Source organism: Myxocyprinus asiaticus, chromosome 26 (assembly GCF_019703515.2).
Source record: "Myxocyprinus asiaticus isolate MX2 ecotype Aquarium Trade chromosome 26, UBuf_Myxa_2, whole genome shotgun sequence".
Classification (NCBI taxonomy): Eukaryota; Metazoa; Chordata; class Actinopteri; order Cypriniformes; family Catostomidae; genus Myxocyprinus; species Myxocyprinus asiaticus.
Genome location: NC_059369.1, coordinates 27814899 through 27842634, shown reverse-complemented (window position 1 = coordinate 27842634; position 27736 = coordinate 27814899). Strand labels below are relative to the sequence as shown.

At 38.5% G+C, this 27736-nt stretch overlaps 1 protein-coding gene across 1 annotated transcript; it reads left to right on the top strand.

Annotated features, from left to right (window-relative positions):
* Positions 1–97: 97 nt before the first annotated feature.
* On the top strand, positions 98–27736 carry LOC127416996 (isocitrate dehydrogenase [NADP], mitochondrial). The gene is made up of 11 exons (XM_051656663.1): positions 98–292; positions 10650–10741; positions 12398–12563; positions 14607–14767; positions 14861–15004; positions 19941–20077; positions 20271–20422; positions 20687–20799; positions 25330–25427; positions 25567–25659; positions 27365–27736. The coding sequence occupies exons 1-11, from the start codon at positions 181–183 to the stop codon at positions 27447–27449; spliced, it is 1353 nt and encodes a 450-aa protein (XP_051512623.1). The 5' UTR covers positions 98–180; the 3' UTR covers positions 27450–27736.

The following is a 27736-nucleotide window of genomic DNA, read 5'->3' as shown; positions in this document are numbered from 1 at the left end:
GTCTGATTGAACGCACGCCTCATCGATGATTTTTGTAATCCCGCCTACTCACCTAAATGTGACGTCGCACGAAGGCGGAGAAGAGCTGCGTTAATTGCCATAAGCTCCGATTCATTCGATCATTCCTTCGATAGGAGTGAAGTCGGCAGCAACCTCTAGTGTTTTCGGCGAATAAAAAACATGGCAGGTTACCTGAAGGTCCTCAGCTCTCTCACTAGGTCTGCCGCCACTCTGTCTAAAAGCCCCGCCGTTCTCGCTCCAGCTTCTTGCCAGAGTTTGCAACAGAGGAACTGTGAGTTTTTCCATTTAAAATAATCTGTAGGCAATAATGCCTCATTAACCGTGCTTTAATATATGTTATTACTTCGCTGAAACTATGGGCAAATACATTGAAATCTACACACACTCCTGTCACAAATATTCTGCCGGGCTATCTGGTGTTTTGCTGTAAGCCGTTTTACAGATTTTCACTCTTCCGTTTCGATCGGTGTCAGTAGTTTTGTTTTCTCTTCACGCGCTGCTTTAGTAGTGCCTGCACAGAACGTTATTTTAGTGATGACGCTGTACATGAAGCGGGAATCGCGCGGCCTCAGAGGCAGAAGTCGGCGCGTGGATTAAAGGGTCTGCAAGCTCGCGCTCCTTTGTTCCCCTGAAGGATGATGTTATTTAAAGGGCGAACATCACTCGAGAATTTAGTCTCCTCTAATCCAGTGCGATTAAAACATCACCGCAGTTTGAAAGGCAAATACAGCCTTAATTACACTGTTACACCTTTGTACAAATCGAAGGCGTTGTAAGAGAGAAGGCTGTGTGTATTTTTGGTGTGTGAATCGCACAAATAGACGCTAGTTACAAGCAGGCTGAGGGATGATTTATGAACCCATTTGCGTTTTGAATGTATGCAGTTTGCTGTAACATATATCCCAATCGCTTGGTGAGATAAAATGATTTAGGTACTAGTTATCATGAGTGTTCAGGTGGGGTTTTATTTGTATTTTGCTTTTGTGGCGTTGTAAAATAATTTCACTGTCAGGACGCCGTATCGTACACTTGACTGATCGCAAATCATTATTATAGATGTAAATTACCAACATGCATACTCTTTTGACATGTTGTTTAAAACTGTTTTTGCGAAGTTGACATTTAACAACCATAATCGAGTACATTATTTTCACCCTAGCAACTTGCCAAATGGCCTATTTGTTATGAAGACTGGATTTATTTATTCATTTTTTTTTTAATTATGTTTATTTTTTTATTTTTTAATGCACAAACTACTGCTAAAGTTGAATTAACGTTAGGACATACTGGTAGAGTTGGGTTATCAGAGAAACATGCTTCTCAGACTGTTACTTTGAAACCTGCATGGTTAACCATGCATGGACAGTTGAAGGGCAGAACTTTTGACTTCACACGCAGCTGTCTATGAATTACGCTTTTAGCATCAGGCCCTGTTAGGTTGTCACTGGCTGTCATCTATGTTAGGTAATCAGTTGTCAAGGAGGTTTGTTTAACCCTTAAATGCATACCTTGGGTTTTTAGTGACCCGGGCCGGGACCTCATACCACCCAATGCACCTCTTCTGTTTTATGGAGTTATGCCTACACCACTTTAGTATTCCTTAATCTCTCTCTTATAATGCTTTAATGTAACAAAAGTAATGAATTGCAAAATTGCAATAAATAAATACAGAAAAAAATAAACATGAGTACTACATCCATACAAATGACTACTGTATGTCTGTTTTCTGTGCAACAATGGTGAATTATCAGTATCCAATATGCGTGTACACATACATATTATACATGCCATTTCTTACTCAATGTGGCTGTGATGGAGAGCCTGCGAGTTGGTCTAAACTTGGCGTAAATATGTGCCCACCGTCCGGACACACTTGAATGTTCGTACGCACTCTTTTACTGGTGTGTGTGAATTGGCAACTCCAGCTGGACAAATAATGAACTGAACGGACTCATTATAAACTCTGATTTTCATTTAATTCACATTTAGAATAATAAAGTATGTAGTTAAGCACTTGAAACAGAAGTAAACGTTATCAAGCCAATAGTAGACTATATAATTTTTTATGTAACTAATTGAAAAGGCATTCAAATATAAGCTGTAAAAGGGAAATATTGTTTTGGGATACACTGCATTTGGAGAACTTTCCCGTGTCATCATAGAGAAGGAACATACAGTAACTAAAAATGACAGTGAAGATTTCTTAATTTGAGATATTTTCTGTTCTATTACAATCATGTACTGAGATAAGTACAGTATTTGAATAAAGATTATCTGTAATGCGATGCGCACTTGACTCTGACTGATGTGAAATGGCTCAGTAAAACGGACAGTAGCTATAAGACAGGCACTGCTGGCCACATTCAGTTGTCGAACAGATCATTGGAGAGACCTGTCTCATCAGAAACAGTATTGTACAGCTGCAAACAGGTACAGCAATGCACATAAAATGTGCATCAAATGTGCTTCACTTCATCCCTCATCGCAATGAAACCCCCATTCTAGTCTAATATAAACACTATGAAAAGCACATTTGCCGTTCAGCTGTTTTTTGAATATAAAATACCAGTCAAATATAAAATCTTAATAATCCGATGATATCAGATAATGCTGCACAAAGAATTTTAATAATTTTTAATGTAATAAATATTTAATTTCTCAATAAAAACACCCTTAAAACAATTTAAAAGGTTTTCTGAAAAGCAAAATTGCCTTTTTTGTCTGCAAAGATAAAAACATTTTGGCAAGGGATATTCAAGATATATTCTTTTAAAACAAGTTCATATTTTAATAAATAATGTTTCTTCATGGTGCAGCATCTAACCTTTGGGCACATGTGACATTTACAGTCTTATCTCTTATAATATATTTTCTCGTACCGTTAAACGCAGTAATCACGTGCCTTGATGGTGAAATGCATTTGGTAATTGTATGCAGATGAGGATATGCATAGTAAAAGCAGGCGTTGTACTGTAATGAAGAGTCAACGGAGTTGAGATCCATGTGCAGCTTTTAATAACAATAAACGTAGTAATACAGACAGGCAGCGGTAAATCACCAGCAGCAGTAATATCAAAGGCAGTCCAGAGGGATATTCAGTAACCAGGCAAGAGGTCGGGGCAGGCAGCAGACAATCACAGGTTATATCCAGGTAAACAAGGCAGTAATAGTTGGCAGGCAGCAACGGATCAAAACAGGGTAAACAGCCCAGGATCATACACAGGAAATGCAATAAACTCAGAGAACGCTCAGAAATGTCAGCCAGGGAAAAACAAGACTTCGCAATGACAGCGAGTGAGAGTGAGACTTAAATAGCTGAATGGAAACAGGTGAACAGGTAATCATTGACAGGTAAGGGGATTATGGGAAATGGAGTCCAGAGAGTTAAAGTCAATCCCCAGGTGATGGAGCCCTCTGGTGGTGAGTGGGAGGAACAACAAAGGCGGGATTCATGACATGTTCACTCCATATATGGTTATTTTGGGAAGGAGACGGGGTGGGGAATGAATCATGTGCATGTACGCACATTCTTCCACTAGCTGGGATTTATTAAGGGAACTTCGCGCAGGTTCTGGCATACGTACGGTTTTATAAATCTGACTTTTGTGCTTATGCACACTTTTAGGAAGAAATCTAAGCAGAGATTTGTACATGAGGCCCCAGTACTCCTATAGCACAGTAGAATGATTAAGAGCAATAAAAGAATTACAATACAACCTTTTGCTTTTGTGGCATGCCACATGAAAATTTGTAAAGGCAAGTGCATTGTTATTGACATTAAGGCTTTGGCACTAAATGGTTACGTTAGCATCTTTCATACACTGAGGTGGTTTAAGTTATTTTGGGTCTTTCCATTAGATCTAATATGTGAATGTCAGTCACAGTTTATGCAGTGCATAACATTCTCATATCATTATCAAGGTGCTGACTTGTATTTCTGATTGACTTTATTGACACAAGCTCTGGAATAAAGTCAGGCCCACTTACCGTACTTGCATGTCCACTCTCATTAAAGTCACAAGGGTGGATTTGACTCTACCAAGAGGTTTTATGGGTTGCAGTGAGAGCAGAGATTACACTTACCTGTTTATAGAAATGTTTGAACAAGTGTGGTCAACCAAGTTGGTTGGTTGTTTCACTAGTTTATTTTTGGGTTCCTCCATGGTGCAGCATCTTGGTGAAATATACAATTCAGTACTTGTCCTCTCTGGTTTGCTCTTGAGCTGGTTCTGTAGGCCATTAGTAGAGTATTTGAACATTAGCCCAGATGATTTGTGAGGACTCCAGTGACCATGCTTGGCTTGACCTTCAAGTGCATAGCACAAGTGGACACTTGTTTCCAAATGTTCTTGAAAGCTAATTAATTTTTTTGACAATGAGCATGATTGCTTGTATTTGAAATGCTGAGTGTGACCAGTCATTATGTGTAGAGGCATGTGGAGTTACTGCCTTTTCCTCTGTAACTGTAGATCCACAATTCAGTATAAGGTTTAGGAATAATTGCTTTTTGCACCTAAACAGTCTACTTTGAACTATAATTGTCCATGGTCACTGCAGTTTCTAGCTGAGTTATAGAAATATGCTACTGTAAATGCTGAACAAGATTTCTGTAGTTGGATAAATATCACATTCCAGCTTATTCCATCTTGAATTGTAAATCATGCCAGTTTGGTGCACCAAAAATTCTGATTTAGGTCAAAGTTGGTCTATTGTAATTTTTCTTGTGTGGTAGGAGAAGAAGAAAAAAAAATCAGTAGCCACATTGCAAAGGATGGAAAAAGAGAATAAATAGCTGACTATCAATGCATCAACTTTCAAGCAATACTAACAATGCAATAAACACTTCCTTGTGATTAAGGTAAGGTATATAGAAATACACCAATCAGCCACATCATTAAAACCACCTGCCTAATATTGTGTAGGTCCCCCTCGTCAAGGCCGTAACCATGCCTTGAACATTATGGGGGACCATACCATTTTGGGGGTGGGGGGTCGCAGGTGTTGAGGTCACAAAGATAATTGTCCTCTTTGTTCCTTTAAAATAGTAAAGTCTCTGAATGCAGTAATTTTCTGAATAAAGGCTTTAATATGATAAAGGCCCAAAATTGTATAATTTTTGGTTTGAAAGATCATTTTTTTTCACACAGAAGTTCATACAGTACAAGACTACCACTGTGTCTACATTGCTAGCAATTTGCCTGTTTTAGTCATCTTTTCTTTCTTTTTTGTGCTGTATCAAAGAATACAATTTGAATTTCTTTTCATCACTGATGTATCTGTAAAATGACATGACTGTGTCAGCTGGCTAGCAAAAAGAAAATACACAAAATGATTTACTGCCATCAAGTTGTCCCTACATTTACATTTATTTACATTTATTCATTTGGCAGACACTTTTAACCAAAGCAACTTACAAAAAAGGAAAACATAAGCGAATCATCTTAAGGAGACAGTGGTATGAAAAGTGCTGTATTACAAAGTTTCACTAGCATCAGAATAGTATTCAAAACAGAATAAAGTGCAACAGGAATTTTTTATTTTTTTTTAATGACTGGTTAAGTGCTCATGGAAAAGATGTGTTTTTAGTCGTTTTATGAAGACAGAGAGTGAGTCAGCTTCACGGATGGAGTTGGGAAGGTCGTTCCACCAATGTGGTATGATGAAGCTGAAAGTCCGGGAAAGTGTTTTGGTGCCTCTTTGTGTTGGTACAACAAGGCGACGTTCCTTAGCCGACCGCAGGCTTCTAGTGGGCTTGTAGCTCTGCATAAATGATTTTAGGTATGCTGGAGCAGACCCAGTGACTGTTCTGTATGCCAGCATCAGACCCTTGAATTTGATACGTCCATCAACCGGCAGCCAGTGGAGAGAGACAAGGAGTGGTGTAACATGTGCTCTCTTTGGTTCATTAAAGACCAGACGTGCTGCTGCATTCTGGATCATTTGCAGGGGTCTAATTGCACATGCAGGGAGGCCTGCAATGAGAGCGTTACAGTAGTCCAGTCTAGTTATGACAAGTGACTGGACAAGCAGTTGTGTGGCATGTTCAGAGAGGAAGGGTCTTATCTTCCTGATATTGTAGAGTGTAAATCTACATGATCTTGCGGTCTTTGAGATGTGGTCTGTGAAATTTAGTCTGTTGTCGATGGTTACCCCTAGATTTCTGACCGATTTGGAAGGCATTACTGTAGTTGCACCCAGCCGCATGGTGATGTTGTGTTCAACAGCAGGGTTGGCTGGAAAGACAAGGAGTTCAGTCTTTGCTGGGCTGAGTTGCAGGTGGTGCTCCTTCATCCAGGCCGAGATGTCTGCCAGGCAGGCAGAAATTTGAGCAGTCAGTGTGGTGTCGTTGTGCTGGAAAGACAAGTAGAGTTGCATGTCATCAGCGTAGCAGTGGTAAGAGAAACCATGTGCCTGAATGATGGGTCCCAGTGATGTTGTGTATGTAGAGAAGAGAAGTGGCTGATCCCTGAGGTACCCCAGTAAGTAGCTGATGTGGCTTGGATACCTCAACTCTCCAGGCTACCTTGAAGGACCTATCTGAGAGATAGGAGTTAAACCAGTCAACCACAGTTCCTGTGATGCCCAGCGAGGAGAGGGTAGAGAGTAAGATCTGATGGTTGACTGTGTCAAAGGCTGCAGAATGGTCCAGCAGAATCAGGACGGATGATCTGGATTCAGCTTTTGCCCGTCTCAGCGACTCAGTGACAGACAGCAGGGCAGTCTCGGTGGAGTGTCCACTTTTGAAGCCTGACTGATTGTCATCCAGCAGCTTGTTCTATGAGAGATAGGCAGAGATTTGATTGAAAATGCCCTTTCAAGTGTTTTTGCCATGAATGGGATGAGAGAGACTGGTCTGTAGCGTTCTATTTGTGTGGGGTTAAGTGCGAGTTTCTTCAGCAGCGGGGTTACTCGAGCCTGCTTAAATGTAGTGGGAAAAATGCCTGTAAGTAGAGATGTGTTAATTATGTGTGTGAGTGCAAGTAGGATGGATGGAGAAATGGCCTGGAGAAGGTGAGAAGGAATGGGGTCAAGGGAACAGGTTGTGGGGTGGTTGGAGGGGAGGAGTTTAGAGACCTCAGTGTCAGTCAGAGGAGAGAACATAGAGACAGAAGAGTTGTATACAGGAGACAGGTGTTTGACAGGGTGTGGTGCTGAGAATGTATTGCTGATGGTTGTAATCTTATTAGTAAAAAATATGGCAAAGACATCTGCTGTCAGTGATGTGTCAGGTGGTGGAGAGGGAGGGCAGAGAAGTGTGTTGAATGTTCTAAACAAGCTGTGAGTGTCTGTGGTGCTGATGATCTTGTTCTGGTAATAGGAGGTTTTTGCAGATTTAACGTTATCTGAAAAAGTTGCAAGCAGAGACTGATATTTACCTAGATCTGCTGGATCTTTAGATTTCTGCCATCTCCTCTCAGCTGCCCTGAGGTCAGTCCGATGTTCACGAAGGACGTCAGACAGCCAGGGGCTGGGTGGTGTAGCACATGCTGGCCTAGAGGAGATAGGACAGATGTTGTCTAGACAGGTTGTTAATGTAGAGCTTAGTGTGTCTGTGGCAGTGTTTACATTAAGCATGGTAAATACATTTAGTGTGGGAAGAGAGGTAGAGACAGCAGTGGAAAGGCGTGAGGTGAAAGAGAACGGAGGTTACGGCGAAAGGAAACCAAAGGTGGAGACTGTTTTAATGTAGATGGGAGGGTCATGTTGAATTGAAAAAAGTAGTGATCAGAGATATGTAAAGGAGTAACAAGAATATTTGAGTTGGTACAGTTACGTGTAAAAAATTAGGTCCAGCTGGTTGCCCGATCTGTGAGTTGCTGTGGTGTGTAGTCTTTCCAAGTCAAATGAGGCCAGGAGAGTATTCAGTTCAGTGGCCTGGTTCTTCCCTCATTGTGTTTTTTCCCCAGTTGAATCTTAACACAATTTTTTATTTGAGAACCCGAACGCTGTTCTTTTCCATACAAAAACAGTTCATATTGAGCACTACTGTCAAGGTCCAAAGAAATAAAAAATCATTATTAATATACCATAAAAGTAGTCCATACAACACAAAGCTGTTGTGTGGCCCCAGAAAGCTTTTAATATAAAGCATATGGACTACTGTTATGATGTCTTTATACTGAACCTTTAATAGTGCTTTATAGTGTTTGTCCTTTTTGAAGCTCGACAGCTCCTGCTCACTATATACTATTATTCTATGGAATAGAGCTGCTTACAATATTTATTTGTATGTTCCAAGAAAAAGTAACAGCACATAGTGAGTAAATGAATGAGTAAAAGTAAATTTTCCATTTTTAGGTGAACTACTCCTTTAACTGGTGGCTCATTTTTTGAGCACAGACCTGACAAGGACATGCTAAAATGGTCTCTTTAAGAAGACTCTTAGGAGATGCTGTACAAAATTCAAAATTAAAGACAAAGAAATTATTTAGAAAATCTTAAATTGATTTAAAATTATTACCTAATCATGTTTGCATTAAAAATATATGACACTGTCCTTGCCACAACCTAAAAACTTAATTGAAGCCACAAGTCACAGGTCTTACCATGTTCTAGTTTTAATCTGAGGGTGAAAACGCTCTTACTTTGTGTTATAGATCTTTTTCTAAGACAATATCAAGTTAATTTTCTAAAAAGGTACTTAAGAAACTTACCAGATAACCACATTCATTCAATTCCTTTGCAATATACACACATTCGCTCTTTGTCTTAAGCCTGATATGCTGAAAACAGCTCTGTTAATGTTTTCACATTCAAAATTAGTAATGACATACGAATCACATACTGTACGTGACATATTTTAAATTCAAAACGGCAAATTTCACTAAATGGTGAATAGTTTGCACCAGAGGAAATGACTGTTGGACTGTACAACATTTCAATCTGACCATATCTGATTATTGGGGTGGACTTGTCCCCCTTAATGTATATTGTGGTTACGGCCTTGCCCCTTGTGTCGCCAAAACAGCGCCAACCCACATCTCAGAATAGCATTCTGAAATGCTATTCTTCTCACCACAATTGTATAGAGCGGTTATCTGAGTTACTATAGACTTTGTCAGTTCGAACCAGTCTGGCCATTCTCTGTTGACCTCTCTCATCAACAAGGCATTTCTGTCCACAGAACTGCCACTCACAAAATGGTTGTTTTATTGTTGTGGCTGATGTATATTAGTTCAGGTTGGTTGAGAAAAAGAAGCATATAAAAATAGGTTATATGGCACTAAAATAAATGTCAACAGAATTGTGCAGTGTAGGAGCAAAGTGGTAATTTGCGACTTCCAAACACTATGCATGTAAAGCATATCATTTGGAGTGGGCTAAATGATGCTGTACATGTACTTGCCAATAAGAGTAACACCAGTAAGTCGTTGTCATTCTTAAAATAAATGAGCAATAAAACCACAATATATATATATATATATATATATATATATATATATATATATATATATATATATATATATATATATATTAAGAGTCTTGGACACTTTCTTTTTTAAACAAACATGTTCTTTCTTGATGTTAATATTTGATTGATGCAGAAACGATTGATTGGACTGGATGGAATTTTTCTGAAATTCTGAGCTTGAGGTTTTCGATGTCCATCATGGCACGTTAGCTCATGCCTTGAAACTCAGCATAAATTCACAGTTCATGGCAGGATGTATTCACTACGCAAATGACTTTTTAGGCCTTGGTGTAAAGGGGCACTGAAGCATTCTTACATAATCCTGTTCGTACTCTTTATACCCCCTCCCCCCTTAGCCTGCTGTCTCCATTGCATATGACTAGTGAGATGATTCTTTTCCCCAGGATTCTCTGTTTATGTAATTTCTGTTCCTGGTCTCAGTCAGGTTTCGTACCAAAGGCATTATCCATAATGCACTTTGGTTGACCCAGATTTGCAGTAACATAGTGTTAGGATTTCTTTAGTTACGTGACATCTTGAATTTGCAGAAAAGTAAAAGCCTTTCCTATTGAATTGTCTGTATTCATCTCTGGGTATTTGACGTATGTGTTGCATAAAAATATAAAAACATTACTTTAATCTGAAGACTTAACTTTAAATGTAATGCTAAAATTGAACTTAATTGATATGTTCACATGGTGTACTTTGACTTTAATGACCTGGCCTGACCTGTGGTTGCAATAAATTGTTACCCATGATGCTTATAAAGGTCATACCAAGATTTATTGACAGCATTTAGACTTCTAAGAACTCCATTTTATTGATTTTGTCTGCAACCTTTCTGGGTTTGCTGATTCGTAAGATGAAATGGTTCTCTAGCAAGAGCAGGAACTTGGCAAGTGGAACAGATAGTCACTTGATTCTGTCTGTGGCTCCCCCTCCTTCCTCTACTTTGTTCCTGTCTGAGAGAGTGAGAGAGTGAGATGACCTCTCCTTGTTTGCTGTAGTGTGAAGCAATAGCATAAAAAGGTGTATGCAACACTCAAGGAAGACTTTTCTTTCATGAAATTTAACAGGACGTTTTCTGGGTGTCCCATGAGTGGGCTGAATTATGTGGGCAGTTATTCAGGTCCAAGCCTGAAAGAAGAACTGGCTTGTGGAATGACTGATTCAGATGCAGTAGAAGCACAAATCTTTTTTATGTTTTAATTGACAGATGCTGAAAAGCGCATCAAGGTGGCACAGCCGGTGGTGGAGATGGACGGAGATGAGATGACCAGGATCATCTGGGAGTTCATCAAAGAAAAGGTGCTTAAACACTAAGCGTGTGAGTGAAAGAATGAGGGGGAGTAGGGGAAGCAGTCTCTCTCTGGTCTATTTTGAAGTCTATGACACTCATACACCGAGAGAGAAACAGAATGCTGGAGGGGAAGATGTAGAGGGCAAAGGAAAGAGGGCGAAAAAGGAGAGTGAGAAATCTAGACAGGCACAGATAGAGAACGTAAATTGGGTTAGACAAGAATAGAAAGACAAAAGGAGAAGGAAATTGGAGAGAGAGAATGTGATGGTATCTCTTGCGAGAATTAAATAGATGAGGAATAAGTTGAGGAGTGATTGGCATGTTATGTAGATGTCCCTTTAAAGAAAATGATAAGCTTACTGAGAGAGTGTTTACGTATGAAGCCGAAGAGATCACGGCCATATAATGCAGGGGGTGGGCCCAGTGTGAGGTCAGTACTGACCGGCCGTCTGCCCCTCGAAAGACAGGAGATGGTGGTAGTGATGACGTTTCACAAGCTGAAATTATTCTGCCAGTTTTCTGGAGAATCCTAATGGGCCCAACAATACAATGCCATTATTCCAAAGATTATTATAACTATTTTGATTATAAAAATTAAGATTCACATCATTTACTTGCACTCATGCTATCCCAGATGTGAATGACTTTCTTTCTTCTGCAGAACACAAACTTTTAGAATTTTTAGAAGAATATCTCAGCTCTGTAGGTCCATTAAATGCAAGTCAACAGGGTCCACATTTTTTTACTAAAAATGATCCTCTCTGCCCAGTAGGTGGCGATTTGCACAGAGAATGCAAATTGTTAAAAACAAAATAAGAACTCATGAGAGAAGAGTGCTCTGGAGGGCTGTTAAAAAGTGGAGATTTATACTTAAATATTGATCTGTTTCTCACCCACACCTATCATAACAGTTCTGAAGATTTTTACCACTGAAGTCGAATGGATGCCTTTATGTGCTTTTTTAAGCTTCAGAGTTTTGGACCTTGTTGACTTGCATTGTATGGACCTACAGAGCTGAGATATTCTTTACAAAAATCTTCATTTGTGTTCTGCAGAAGAAAGAAATTCATACACATCTGGGATGGCATTAGGGTGAGAAAATGATGAGGGAATTTTCATTGTTGGGTTAATTATTCCTTTAACATGGTTAAAAAATAATCTAACTTTTTAAAACTCATCTGAAGATGCTTAATGTTCCATTTTTCTGTGCTCAGTGTAACTGTTTTTAATGTTAGAATATGTCTTTTATAGAAACGCCCCCTAAGAAATGCATACAATAATTTAGGTGACACAGAATATAGCCTAATTATACAGGGTTACTTAAGACCAATTAGTGGACTAGTGCAGACACCCACAAACTAGTGTGAATAAATGGCACATATCATAATTCAAAAGTTATAAAAAATACCTTTTGTAAATGTTATATAGCCAAAAGTAAAAAGTAACATGACATTTGAAAACATTTCAAAATTATATTCTTTTGATTATCCATCAGGTTTACACCTTTTCGAAATAAGGTAAAATAAATTGGGGGAAGTAGTCTAAAGTAAGGATGCATTTCAAATTCTTAGGACAGTGGAAATTGGAGGGCCAAATTGCCAAATCATCTGTAATTTATGAAAATGACGCTCTTTACGCCTTTAACATGAAACTGTTCTGCCCAGCTCATTCTGACCAATGTGGATGTGGAGCTGAAGTACTTTGACCTGGGTCTTCCTTACCGTGACCAGACCAATGACCAAGTCACAATTGACTCTGCTTTAGCCACCCAGAAATACAACGTTGCTGTGAAATGCGCCACCATCACACCTGATGAAGCTAGGGTCGAAGGTACAGCACACCCCATGAACTCTTTAAACATTTTATTTAGCTTTTTGGCATATTATTTGTATTAGTGAGAGACTGACTTATCGGCCAGGCCTTAATCAGCCGGTATTTGACCATTTTGTGATTATCGCAACAGACGATAACTATGAACAATTTGGCTGGTTAATAGTAAATGTAGTGATTAAGGCTGAAACGAATAGTCTGCGTTATCGACAACATCGACAATAAAAAATTGTCGACAAAAATTTACTTTGTCGAATAGTCGGTTTATCTCATTTAACGTAGCATGAGATCACATTAAACTCTAATGATGATGTGCTAGAGCAGCACTGCAGTTCGCGCCTGACTGAGAAGAGGAAGAATTGCACAGCTCACAGTCCAGATGAACTCTAACCCTTCCAAACAGCTTCAGGTGATGTAGATCGCAAAGTATGAGGGAATTCTAATGCAAAAATACAAAATAACTAAATACAGAAGCGCACTCATTGTGGAATAAGTGGAGTCAGAGCTGCCGCTCCGCTGAAGCATAACTTGCGTGTCGTGCGTCTTTAAAGGAAACACCCTTGCGTAACATCTTTAATGCAGTTATATTTAATGCGTTATAGCTATAATAAAATTCAAATAATAAGGAAGCTGGTCATGTAAATAACTACAAACTCCGAAACTGGCATTTCTCTGTGCGGTCAGCGCCTCTTCTATGATTTGCGCGAATGTCCCGATCTAAGGGGGAGAGATTGAAAAAGCACCCGGCTGAGGCACACTCTGTAGCGGGGACGCTCATCTCTCAAGCGTGATTGCTAAATGCAGCTAGATTATAATGTGATGGCTCGCGATTTATTGAATCATAATATATGTGTCACTCTGCATTTCTTACCGTGAAGAAAATTGGCAATACGCAGCTTTATTAATAAGAGAGAGTTTGTTATTTTGTGAGTTAAAGATGGATTGAAGTGAACAAAAAGGTGAGAGAGGGTAGTCTTCACCCCATTATACACTGCAACAAAATATGTTTTTGATTTGTGTTTGTTTTGGCTTGTTTTTCAATATAAATATCTAAACATTCTTTAAAACAACATACATTTTCTTTAGCAGCTATACTGCAGAAGAAAAAATTGTTGTCTGAGAAAGCTGAATATAATATTAAAAATACAAATATTTTAAAATATCTAAAAATCCTTTAAAATATATGTATTCACTTGAGAAGCAGCATATAAGATGTTTAGACTTGCTTTTTGTGAATAGATCTTGAATATAATATATTTTGTCTTTACTGCACTGACAGAAGTATAGCCAAGTGAAAAAATATACTTATATACAAAATACACTTATATTTAAGATACATTCTCTAGCAAGACTAAATATCTTATATGTTGCTTCTCAAGTAAATGTATCTTGTTTTAAGGATTTTTAGACAATTTTAAATGGAAAACAAGACAAAAACACTTGATAACAATAGGATTTTTTGCAGTGAATTTCTTTACTGAATTAAACTTAATAAAAAGTATATATTTTTTCCCTTTAATACAGTGAATGTCATTTAGAGGTATTTTTAAAAGATGATTTTGTCATCTTTATTGTTAGTAAGCACGTTTAATACAACCTTTTAAGTCAGGGCACAAGCTGAATAATCGGTTAAGAGCTAATGATTAATCAGTGTAATAATCGCCAAATAGTCGAATAATCGTTCTAATAATCATTAGATTAATTGATTATCAAAATAATTGTTAGTTGTAGCCCTAGTAGTGATGCACATTTGCAATGCAATTGCAATTTTGTGTTGCTTTTATTTAATTTTGTTTTATATATTGGTATTATCACCCTGCTCTCTAAATATCCACATTGGCCACTTAAAACCATATCGGTCGACTCTAATAATAATATGTACGACTGCTATTGATTAAGGAACTATACATGAACCATGTTTTGATGACGATTTTCATAAACTTAAGGGCTTGAACAAAACCTTTTTCACACAATGTCGGGGTCAACCTCTTTAATCATGGCTGCATAATATAAATGTCATTATCATTTCATTTCACTCGCTAGAATTTAATCTGAAGAAAATGTGGAAGAGTCCCAACGGAACCATCAGGAACATCCTGGGTGGTACTGTCTTCCGTGAGCCAATCATCTGCAAGAACATTCCCAGACTTGTCCCTGGCTGGACGCAGCCCATTACAATTGGCAGACATGCCCACGGTGATCAGGTCTGCTTTTCTTGGATGCCCTGGATGGTTTATACACTGGATATTCTGTGTTCTTACTTCCAGTGACCTGCAATCCTCTTTGTTACTTTACAGTACAAAGCAACAGACTTTGTTGTGAACCAGCCGGGCAAATTTAAAATTGTCTTCTCTCCAGCGGATGGAAGTAAAAACAAGGAGTGGGAGGTGTTTGATTTTCCTGCTGGTGGCTGTGGAATGGGCATGTACAACACTGATGAGGTGAGCAAGTTTGCATATAATCAATTTTAAACATTGAAGTGAATATACCTTTGATAATCTCTGGAATAAAACATTTAGTATGTTTACATTCACTTTAAAAGTTTGATTTCCATTGCACTAAAACAATCATTCATCTTTTAAAATGTCGTGTAAATGCTTTAGTCTGTAATTGTATCAGTCCTATTTTTGCAAAGTCGGACTAACAGACCTAGGTAATGCGATTGTAGCTCGGCTTCGTTCAGCATGTATACACATTAATCAGACCACAATTGGCCTCGCCCTTTCTCTGCGTTTTGTAGAATTTCTTTGATATCGATTTTCTGATGTATCGCAGTCTTCATTTGAAAAATTCCGATATTGATTCTAAAATCCCAAGATTGATGTAAATCACTTGCAAATGTGACCAAATTTCACACAATGCAACTAAAAATGTTTGTAATTAGCCACTGGCTGGTAATTTCTTTTTATTTCACTCACCAGTAGGGTTGGGATCAATACCCTTTTCACACGTCGATAATCAAAAAAAATTCCCAATGATTATTCAACTGCATCTGCATTTTATTTTTATTTATTTTTTTCAGATATAAATAGGGCTAATCATTGCACAGTAGTCTTTGTCTCTTCATACATATTTCTCAACACAACATTAGTAAAGTGTGAGTTGCAGGCTCTGGTTTAATCTCCTCTAACATGCTACAGAAAAAGGGACTCTCCACAACGTTAAGTGGCTGCATATTGCAGACTATAAACTTAGCTACACAATTTGTTAGCATCATGGCCTGCAGGGAATCAGTTCAAATTGTTTTTCCTAGGGTTCGAAGCTTTCACAATTGTAAGTTGTACCTGTTTGTTGCCTTTCGCTGCACATACCTGCAATTCACCATGATATCTGTTCATATCAGAATCAGAAATGACTCCAAACTTTGCTTCTTTTACACTTACCATTAGTGGTCGGCCGATATATATCACGAGGCCGATAAATCGGCCGATATTCTGAATTTTTATCCCCTTTCTCCCAGTTTGGAATGCCCAATTCCCATTACTTAGTAGGTCCTCGTGGTGGAGCGGTTACTCACCTCAATCCGGGTGGCGGAGGACAAGTCTCAGTTGTCTCGGCTTCTGAGACCCTCAATCTGCATATCTTATCACGTGGCTCATTGTGCATGACACCGTGGAGACTCCGCATGTGGAGGCTCATGCTACTCTCCACGATCCACGCACAACTTAACACGTGCCCCATTGAGAGTGAGTACCACTAATCGCGACCACGAGAAGGTTACCCCATGTGACTCTACCCTCCCTAGCAACTGAGCAAATTTGGTTGCTTAGGAGGCCTGGCTGGAGTCACTCAGCACACCCTGGATTCGAACTTGCGACTCCAGGGGTGGTAGTCAGTGTCAATTCTTGATGAGCTACCCAGGCCCCAGTATTCTGAATGTTTTAATTATCTGCATTGGCCAATACATTTTCCCCTTTGGCTGATTTGTTTCTTGAGGATGCTGAGAATCACCTGCTTGCATGTGAAGCGACTGAGACACGTAAACGACCTGTCACGGTTCGTTTTGTTGTTACGTGCCATCGTGTTACTACAGTAATAGACCAGTGTGCAACACAGTGTCATTTAAACAGTCCGCATATCAGAGCCACGGCAGACGCATTTGAGCTCAAAATGTGTTCGCATGTTTCATTCTCCCTCTCTCTCCTCAACAGTTCCCTGTAACTTTTAACTGTCTTGTCTTATGATAAAAGGCAAATATCAATAAAACTAATATCATATACCATCTGCAAATATGCAGATATCTCGTTTAAACAGATGTATTTCACAAACCTCACGAAAATCCAGCGTTTTCTTTCCATCGAACGCTCATCTAATATCTTCCTCTGAAGCACGTATTCTATCAGCCAGAATCAAAAACTTCAGGATCATGAGCAAAAGTTCGTCTGATTCACAAATCATGATGGTCAGTCTGTGACAATCCAAGCAGGCGATCCAGGCCGTTTAAACTGTCAGGAGATTGCTGCTCGCGCTGGATCCGCATGAGCACGAGTGCAACTTCAAGGTAAAAGCGTTGAGTAAATGTCTTATTCAATTGTACATACATTTGTACTGTATGTACAGTTGGTTTGATTCTGTATTTTTTGAGAAAATGCAATTGTTAATGCGCACATGCCATCCATGGTTGCTGGACTACTGTGTGTTCTGTTACTTCCTTCTTCCTAATATATAAACAATTTCTTCATGTGCAAATAAATTACTCAAATTTGATGACTAAACAGAAATCAGAAGAAACGGCTGTCTACCATTTAAAATACAATATTATTCTTTTTTTATTCTTTTTTACAAAATTAAAGTTTAGTGCGAAATTGAGTAAAAATAGTGCTATATAAGAGTTTATTCATTTTTTAGCCATTTTATGTTTGTTATTTACTATACTAAATTGTGTGATATATTGTATCAGCCTATTGGCCACCCTGCTCTCTGGATATCGGCATCGGCCATTAAAAAACCCATATCGGTCGATCACTACTTACCACACAATTTGTTTATTCGGCATAACATTATCCACAACAAAATACTATGCGAAACACCAGCTGCACAAATGTAGGGGCGACAGCGGTGATAACGTACCTATTACGTATTAATTACAGTAAAAGTTATATCACCCCCTTGTGGTCTCCCAAATCTATTACGCCATACCACATTAAACAGAATGCCAACTGAATGTGAATGGGAAAGCACAAAAATTAGGCTTCTAATTTAAACGTTGGTTAATTTTAATATATTGATGCCTCAAAACCATATCAAGAAAATAAGGTGCTGATCAATAATCGATGGATCGATATTTATGACATTCCTACTCACCAGTGATTTGAGTAGTAAAGTGGCGAAGAAGTCCAGCACCAAGATCCTTTCACTGCAGGTTGAGAATAAAAGTTTGGTTTGATTCGTTTTGTATAATGTTCGTCCAAACACGAGATCCACACAATTAATTTGACATTGAGTAATGTCTCTTTTAATACCCTTTCTGTTCTATAGACCCTGTTTACACCTGGTATTAAGATGCATCTTGGGTGATCCGATCACATGTGGTCAGGTGAGACACATCAATTAGATGATGTTTAGATGTAGCTTAAATGCATCTCCTGTGGCCACTTGTGATCAGATTTGGAGGGAAATGTCGCTGTTTCATGACGACATACATCAATCACTATGTCAGTATGCATTAAAGTTAAACAAATTCAGAAAAGACAAAGAAAGCGCAAAAAAAGGGTGCGCTGTTTCTCCCAGATGCATTTGAAATTCAATCTTGACACAAAAGCAACATTTTGTGCTAAATTGTCAGTTATTTTAGTTGGATTATCTGTATTAACCTGAGCCTCAGATGTTCGTGCTTCTCATAAGTGTCCCTGCATGTTGGTATCGAACACACTAAAAAAGATCTGTGATGTTCTCATGCTTGTGTATGTATCAGCTTTTTTAAATTTTCCAATCGAATGGCTATTTCCTTTTAAAGCGTTCGTAATCTGCAAAGTTTAAACTCTCGTTTCAGCGCAGCAGTTGATTGACAGGCGAGGGTTGGTGATTCGCCGCTGCCGGGACGCATACAGGAGGGATTAGCATTTACACCTCAAATGTGATGCGGTCATATGCGTTTTTGACCACATTCATGTGTCGTTTTCACATGTTCAGTATGTTTTTAAATGTCACAAAACATTTAGACCTGCATTTAGCGCTGACCACATGTGATTGGATCACCAAAAATGCATCTTGGTACCAGCTGTAAACAGGGTCTTACAGTCAGTTGTTGATTAAAAAAAAAAAAAATAGACAGATTTCATTAATCACGCAATGCACAATGGAAGTAAAGAAGCCATTTGATGCAATATAATATATGCAATTTCAAGGCATCATATATATTGATGGAATACATGGAATGTTTTAATTTTTAAAAAGCTAAAATGTGACCAAAGTGATAAACTAATGATCAAATAAAACTTTTAAAGTCAAAATGTTCATAGCGTACCAAGTTAGAAGGTCCCCTGTATAATTAACAGCATTGGCTGAGAGAGAATGTATTTTATATGTAAGCAAAATGGATATTATAATTGAAATATGCCCAAATTAATTGAAATCAAATCGAATTGAGAGCTTGTGAATCGGAATCGAATCTGTATCAATACCCAGCCTTAAGGTCGACTACGCACAAACCTGCTGTAGCTCGCTTATAACTTTACATGCAAACGTAGTATTTCTTTCTTCTCATTTGTACTTGATTGATGTGGTTACCACTCTGAATATTACTTATGGAATTTTTGCTTGAAAGTGATATTAAAATGAACCACAGCACTGAACAGCATCTCTAGCCACATTTGTCAAGTAGCTCAAACATTTGGTTACCTGCAGATCTGCAGGGACCTTGCTATTTTCATCTGAAAGTTAGGCAAACAGATGTGAGAATGTAATGTATCTTTCTGTTAATGAGATTATACTGTGGTGATCTATCTCGAAGGTGTAAAAATAACACCTTAAATTAGAGATATTTTTAGAATGTCTCATGTATTCTGAGTTTGTATAATTAAGGCCTTTTGACTGACTTTTTTTGGTGCTCCTTACTTGGTTTATTTGGGTTTAGAAGAGGTGTTTTCCTCTAAGCAGCTTCAGAAGTGCTGGAGGTGGAGGTGGTGGGTTGTTTTTCTCCTCAAAAGATATTGTCCAAATGAAGTGTCTGTTCATTTTAGGCTGCCAATTAATGGTGCTGAAATTCATTTTTTTTTTTAACACCATTTCCACTTCACATTTGAAGTTATTGGTTTTTGGTCATGTTTGGAAACTACACAGCCAGCTTCTGAATCATAGTTTAATTGTACATTGTGATAGTGGATAGTCCATTTTTCCTGCTTGCCTGACCAGCTGTCTGTCATCTTTTTCCAACAGTCCATTACTGGATTCGCTCACAGCTGCTTCCAGTATGCCATTCAGAAGAAATGGCCTCTCTACATGAGCACCAAGAACACCATCCTGAAGGCTTACGATGGCCGATTTAAGGACATTTTTCAGGAAATCTTTGAGAAGTGAGATTCTCAGTGTTTTTTTGCATCCTTATTATTTACACACTCATAAACCGGACATATTGCACGTTTCCATGTGAATGTGTTGCCGTATAATTATGAGATTAGTGCTCTGAAATGCTAGTAGTGACGTGAAACTACATGTTTATAGATAATAAGTTACTGAACAGTCTTTTTGTTTTTGTGTTTTGGGCAGAAACTACAAGCCAGAGTTTGACAAGCTGAAGATCTGGTATGAGCACAGGCTTATCGATGACATGGTAGCTCAAGTACTGAAGTCATCGGGTGCCTTTGTATGGGCCTGCAAGAACTATGATGGAGATGTGCAGTCTGACATTCTCGCTCAGGGTAAAATAAATATCTGAATCAGAAAAAAATCTGTTTTGTAATACAGTTTTAATACTTAGAGAGACACTTTAAGCATTTATCATGCCCTGGAGTATGGACAATCATATTTTTTAAAGGCAGATCAGAGGAAAGTGGTCTTTCTGTATGAAGTCCATCCTTTCTTTAATGGTGTTAAGTGCTCATGAAGGAGACAGCAGGATATTTGAAACCGTATTTTGGCTGCATCATATGTATCTGATTAAAGGGTGTCGAATGGTTCCACAGGTTTCGGGTCTCTGGGGCTGATGACATCAGTGCTGGTATGTCCTGATGGAAAGACGATTGAGGCTGAGGCCGCTCATGGCACAGTAACTAGGCATTACCGTGAGCACCAGAAGGTTTGTATATTTCAATGTTTTGTTTTGCTTTAAACCTTATCCAGCATCAAACTGGAGATTTCGGTTTGATACAGAGAGTTCACTGTTAAACAAAAATATAAAACATTATATATAGTGACCTGGAATTTGCATAACTGTATTTTTAGAGGGCTTCTGCCATCTTGTGGTGAGACAAATAATGACAGTTTTTGAAATAAGCATTTGGATGTTGATTTGGATTGACTGACATTCAGGGCGCCTCTCTTAGTTTTAGTTTTTTTTTTTAAGACTAGAATGTTAATTTGAGTAACTGGAACATAACAATACAATATTACATATGCTTGAGCAAGCATAGAAAAACTGTATGAAGAATTTTCAAACACATTACTTAAAGGGTTAGTTCACCCAAAAATAAAAATTCTCTCATCATTTACTCACCCTCATGACATCCCAGATGTGTATGACTTTCTTTCATCTGCTGAACACAAATGAAGATTTTTAGAAGAATTTTTCAGCTCTGTAGGTCCATACAATGCAAGTGAATGGGTGCCAATATTTTGAAGCTCCAAAATCCACACCAGGGCAACATAAAAGTACTCCAGACAATTTCTTCTGAAGCAATATGAAAGGAGTGGGTGATAAACCAAAACAATAAGTCATTTTTCTTTCACTTTCACTTTCTCCTCCTCCTGTTTTTGGTGATTCACCTCCTTTGTGCATTTCGCCTCCTACTGGTCAGGGAGGAGAATTTATGATAAAAAAATTATATTAACCACTGCAGTCATATGGATTACTTTTGTGCTCCCTTTATGTGTGTGTGTATGTATATATATATATATATATATATATATATATATATATATATATATATATATATACAGTATATACGTACACTGGCGGCCAAAAGTTTGGAATAATGTACAGATTTTGCTCTTATGGAAAGAAATTGGTACTTTTATTCACCAAAGTGGCATTCAACAGATCACAATGTATAGTCAGGACATTAATAACGTGAAAAATTACTATTACAATTTGAAAAAAAAAATATTCAGAACTTCTTAAACTACTTAAAAGAGTTCTCATCAAAAAATCCTCCACATGCAGCAATGACAGCTTTGCAAATCCTTGGCATTCTAGCTGTCAGTTTGTCCAGATACTCAGGTGACATTTCACCCCACGCTTCCTGTAGCACTTGCCGTAGATGTGGCTGTTTCGTCGGGCACTTCTCACGCACCTTACCCTAACCCACAAAAGCTCAATGGGGTTAAGATCCATAACACTCTTTTCCAATTATCTGTTGTCCAATGTCTGTGTTTCTTTGCCCACTCTGACCTTTTCTTTTTGTTTTTCTGTTTCAAAAGTGGCGTTTTCTTTGCAATTCTTCCCATAAGGCCTGCACCCCTGAGTCTTCTCTTTACTGTTGTACATGAAACTGGTGCTGAGCAGGTAGAATTCAATGAAGCTGTCAGCTGAGGACATGTGAGGCGTCTATTTCTCAAACTAGAGTCTCTGATGTACTTATCCTCTTGTTTAGTTGTACATCTGACTTTCCACATCTCTTTCTGTCCTTGTTAGAGCCAGTTGTCCTTTGTCTTTGAAGACTGTAGTGTACACCTTTGTATGAAATCTTCAGTTTTTTGGCAATTTCAAGCATTGTATAGCCTTCCTCAAAACAATGATTGACTGACGAGTTTCTAGAGAAAGCTGTTTCTTTTTTTTGTTGCCATTTTTGACCTAATATTGACCTTAAGACATGCCAGTCTATTGCATACTGTGGCAACTCAAAACAAACACAATGACAATGTTAAGCTTCATTTAACGAAATGGGGCCTGTCTGGATGTGTTTTGTTTTTTTTTTATCCCCTTTTTCTCACAATTTGGAATGCCTAATTCCCACTACTTAGTAGGTCCTCGTGGTGGCACGGTTACTCACCTCAATCCGGGTGGTGGAGGACAAGTCCCAGTTGCCTCCGCTTCTGAGACTGTCAACCTGTGGCTCGCTGTGCATGACACCGTGGAGACTCCCAGCATGTGGAGGCTCATGCTACTCTCCACGATCCACACACAACTTACCACGCACCCCATTGAGAGCTAGAACCCCTAATCACGACCACGAGGAGGTTACCCCATGTGACTCTACCCTCCCTAGCAACCGGGCCAATTTGGTTGTTTAGGAGACCTGGCTGGAGTCACTCAGCATGCCCTGGATTCGAACTTGCGACTCCAGGGGTGGTAGTCAGCGTCAATACTCGCTGAGCTACCCAGGGGCCTATCTAGATTTGATAAAAAATAGTGTGAATTACCCCCCTATGTTTAACTGCAATATGCGGAACACTAACCGGGTAAACATAGGGGGTTGTGTCGAAGTCTGTTCCCCTTATGTTTCCTGTTTGTCGAAGTCTGTTTCTCCTTTGAAGTCTTTTTCCCCTTTGGCGAAGTCGGTTTCCCCTATGTTTCCCCTTTGTCGAAGTCTGTTTCTCCTTTGTCAAAGTCTTTTTCCCCTATGTTTAATGTTTAACAGCGCTACGGGGAACACTAACCGGGGAAACATAGGGGGAACAGACTTCGACACAACACCGGCTAACGGAAACCCTGCTGCTGTCTCCAAGGTTCTGTCACAGTGTCTTTGTTTGACAGTGCACTAGCCAATGCAGACGTTGGAGACATTGCTGGAACCCTGCAGGTAATCTACATTGTCATTAACCCGTTTAATCCCAGTTACAATAGACCTTTTTCACACTCCGGGTTTTGGAACGCAGAAGTAAAAGTTTGCAGGGTAAACTTCGACAGCGGTGAATGGGAGATCACAGCAAATATTATTTTTTACTTACACATTTGTTACAAGACCAAAATAAAAAATCCACTATTACATTTGAATGACTTTCCAGAAGAGGAAAAAAATTGAGAGCGGTGGATTAAGACAGTAAAATGGGAGAAAATGCCAAATTTACTGTCACTCTCTCAGCAGCTGTAACTGAAACACCCTTGCAGCTGTGGTAATTAGTGTTTTAAAACTAATTCCAGGATAATATAACAGAAAGCATAATGTTATAAATTTACACATTTAAAATTTAAAAAATGTATAATACACCAGCGGCCAAAACCAGATAGCTTTCAGCAGTGTTTGATATAATGGCAAGTGATTTTCTAGTACCAGATTATCAATTTAGCATGATTACTCAAGGATAAGGTGTTGGAGTGATGGCTGCTGGAAATGGGGGCTGTCTAGATTTGATCAAAAATGACTTATTTTCAAATAGTGATGGTACTGTTTTTTTTACATCAGTAATGTCCTGACTGTACTTTGTGGTCAGTTGAATGCCACTTTGGTGACTTAAAGTACCAATTTCCTACGAAACAGCAAAATCTGTACATTATTCCAAACTTTTGGCCGGCAGTGTATACAAAAAACTGCTAGATTTACACTGATAAATAAGGTGGAAACGCGTCTTCACAGTCTCTGAAAAAGGTCTATTGTAACTGTGGTCTAAATGGAGTTTTGATGTATTTTGCACAGAGTTGTCAATTGTAAATGACAGTGCAGACTTTTTAGCATGTCTGTCAAAACTCCATAAAATGAAGCGAGTAAATCCTGTCATAATTCACTTACAACGACCATATTTTGTACACAATTTGAATTGTGTTGTGTTCATTTGCTGTTGTTAAGCTCTGTTGGTGGGGTAGGTTTTGTGTGGATGACTGAAAAATACATCTGGATGAAGCATACTTTGTCCTCTCATGTTTATAAAGATATTGTAATTAATCGCAATTAAATATTTTAATTGATTGACAGCCCTAATATATATATATATATATATATATATAATACAGTTATGCAAATTATATGCAAAAGTCTTAGGCACATAAGATGTTTCACAAAAGTATTTGTCTTAAGATGGTTATTAATATCTTCAGCTTTAGTGTGTCAATAGGAAATATAAATGTTAGACTCCCAAACATTACTTTTGCAAATAGAAAAGATTAGAATAGAAGAACAGGGAGCCCTGCAACAGATGTCATGGCCCCCACAAAGCCCCCCACTGAACATCGTGTCAGTCTGAGATTACATAAAGAGACAGAAGCAATTGAGACAGCCTAAATAGATAGAAGAACTGTGGCGAATTCTCCAAGAAGCTTGGAACATCCTATCTGCTAGCAACCAAGATAAACTGTGTCCAGGTGTACCTAGGAGAACTGGTGCTGTTTTAAGGGCAAAGGTGGTCACACCGAATATTGATTTAGCTTTTTTATGTTTACTGGACTTTGTATGACATTAAGTGATAAATTAAAACTATTTATGTCATTATTTTTGAAGACATCCTCACTATTTTGCACAGTACTATATATATATATATATATATATATATATATATATATATATATATATATATATATATATATATATATATATTGGGTGCAACCCAGTAATTTTCCACATTTGCACATTAATTTGACCTACACATTTCAGATTAAAAGAGACACACTGTAGAGCCCTGAACATCAAGGATTATTAAGAGGCAGTCTAATGATTTTATTTTCTTCACTTCGCAGGGCAGGTCAACAAGCACTAACCCCATTGCCAGCATCTTCGCTTGGACCAGGGGACTGGAACACCGTGGCAAACTTGATGGAAACCCAGACCTGATCAAGTAAGCTAATTTATTACTGCCATTGTACTTATGCAGTCATCTGTACTGTGTGAACAGGATAGTTTTATCCTGTATTCTTGTCATATTGGTAATGTTAAATGGAAGTATAACTGTTAATCATTGTCTTGTTTCTCCGCAGGTTCTCTCAGACTCTAGAGAGGGTGTGTGTGGAGACTGTGGAGAGTGGCGTTATGACCAAGGATCTGGCTGGCTGCATTCATGGTCTTGCCAAGTAAGTCAGCAAATTATTTAGGCCATATGAAAAAATTATCCAAGTGTAATGTCTTTCACCTCCATTAAGGGACTTGCCCTAATGATACAGTTGAAGTCAGAAGTTTACATACACCTTAGCCAAATACATTTAAACTGTTACATTTAAATGAAATGTTTTTCACAATTCCTGACATGTAATCGTAGAAAACATTCCCTGTCTTAGGTCAGTTAGGATCACTACTTTATTTTAAGAATGTGAAATGTTAGAATAATAGTAGAGATAATTATTTATTTCAGCTTTTATTTCTTTCATCATATTCCCAGTGGGTCAGAAGTTTACATACAATTTGTTAGTATTTGGTAGCATTGCCTTTAAATTGTTTAACTTGGGTCAAATGTTTTGGGTAGCCTTCCACAAGCTTCACACAATAAGCTGCTGAAATTTTGGCCCATTCCTCCAGACAGAAATGGTGTAACTTAGTCACGTTTGTCGGCCTCCTTGCTCGCACATGCGTTTTCAGTTCTGCCCACAAATTTTCTATCGAATTGAGGTCAGGGCTTTGTGATGGCCACTCCAATACCTTGACTTTGTTGTCCTTAAGCCATTTTGCCACAATTTTGGGGGTATGCTTGGGGTCATTGTCCATTTGGAAGACCCATTTGCAACCAAGCTTTAACTTCCTGGCTGATGTCTTGAGATGTTGCTTCAATATATCCACATAATTTTCCTTCCTCATGATGCTATCTATTTTGTGAAGTGCACCAGTCCCTCCTGCAGCAAAGCACCCCCACAACATGATGCTGCCACCCCCATGCTTCACAGTTGGGATGGTGTTTATTGGCTTGCAAGCCTCACTCTTTTTCCTCCAAACATAACAATGGTCATTATGGCCAAAAAGTTCAATTTTTGTTTCATTAGAAATTTCTCCAAAAAGTAATATCTTTGTCCCCATGTGCACTTGCAAACTGTAGTCTGGCCAAACTGCATTCCTCCAGCATCTTCACAAGGTCATTTGCTGTTGTTCTGGGATTGATTTGCACTTTTCGCACCAAACTAGGTTCATCTCTAGGAGACAGAATGAGTCTCTTTCCTGAGCGGTACGATGGCTGCGTGGTCCCATGGTGTTTATACTTGCGTACTAATGTTTGTAAAGATGAATGTGCTGCCTTCGGGTGTTTGGAAATTGCTCCCAAGGATGAACTAGACTTGTCTTTTTTTTTCTTCTGAGGCTGATTTCTTTTGATTTTCCCATGATGTCAAGAAAAGAGGCACTGAGTTTGAAGGTAGGCCTTAAAATACATCCACAGTTACACCTCCAATTCAGTACACCTCTTATCAGAAGCTAATTGGCTAATTGTCTAAAGGCTTGACATCATTTTCTGGAATTTTCCAAGCTGCTTAAAGGCACAGTTAACTTATTGTATGTAAACTTCTGACCCACTGGAATTGTGATATAGTCAATTAAAAGTGAAACAATCTGTCTGTAAACAATTGTTGGAAAAATTACTCGTGTAATGCACAACGTAGATGTCCTAAACAACTTGCCAAAACTATAGTTTGCTAATATTAAATCTGTGGAGTGGTTAAAAAATGAGTTTTAATGACTTCAACCTAAATGTATGTAAACTTCTGACTTCAACTGTAAAACTGCAGACATCAATTGTGATGTTTTCCCTTGCTAATGCCTTTGATGTAATTTACATTTGTCTTATTATGACCACAGCTGTAAGCTGAACGAGCATTACGTCAACACCACAGACTTCCTGGATGCCATCAAGACCAATCTGGACAAGGCTCTGATCAAATGAAGGACAATGGGCCTGGACACCGGGGAGTGGGTCTGTCTTTTTGTACCTCATTTTTAACTTAAAGGTCATATTTACAAACGCAATGTATGAAGGGAAGGGTTATAAAAACATAGTGATGTATATAGCTGTTCTGTTAGCTAATAATCCTGCTGAAGGGATCCACCATCTTTCCCCACACCTTCAGGTTCTATTTTTGTAAGATGAAGTACCGTATACCAAATACTGTATAAGCCATAGTAAAGGGTAATTTCAAAAACCCTCTAATAAATCTTTTGTCACCTGAAGAA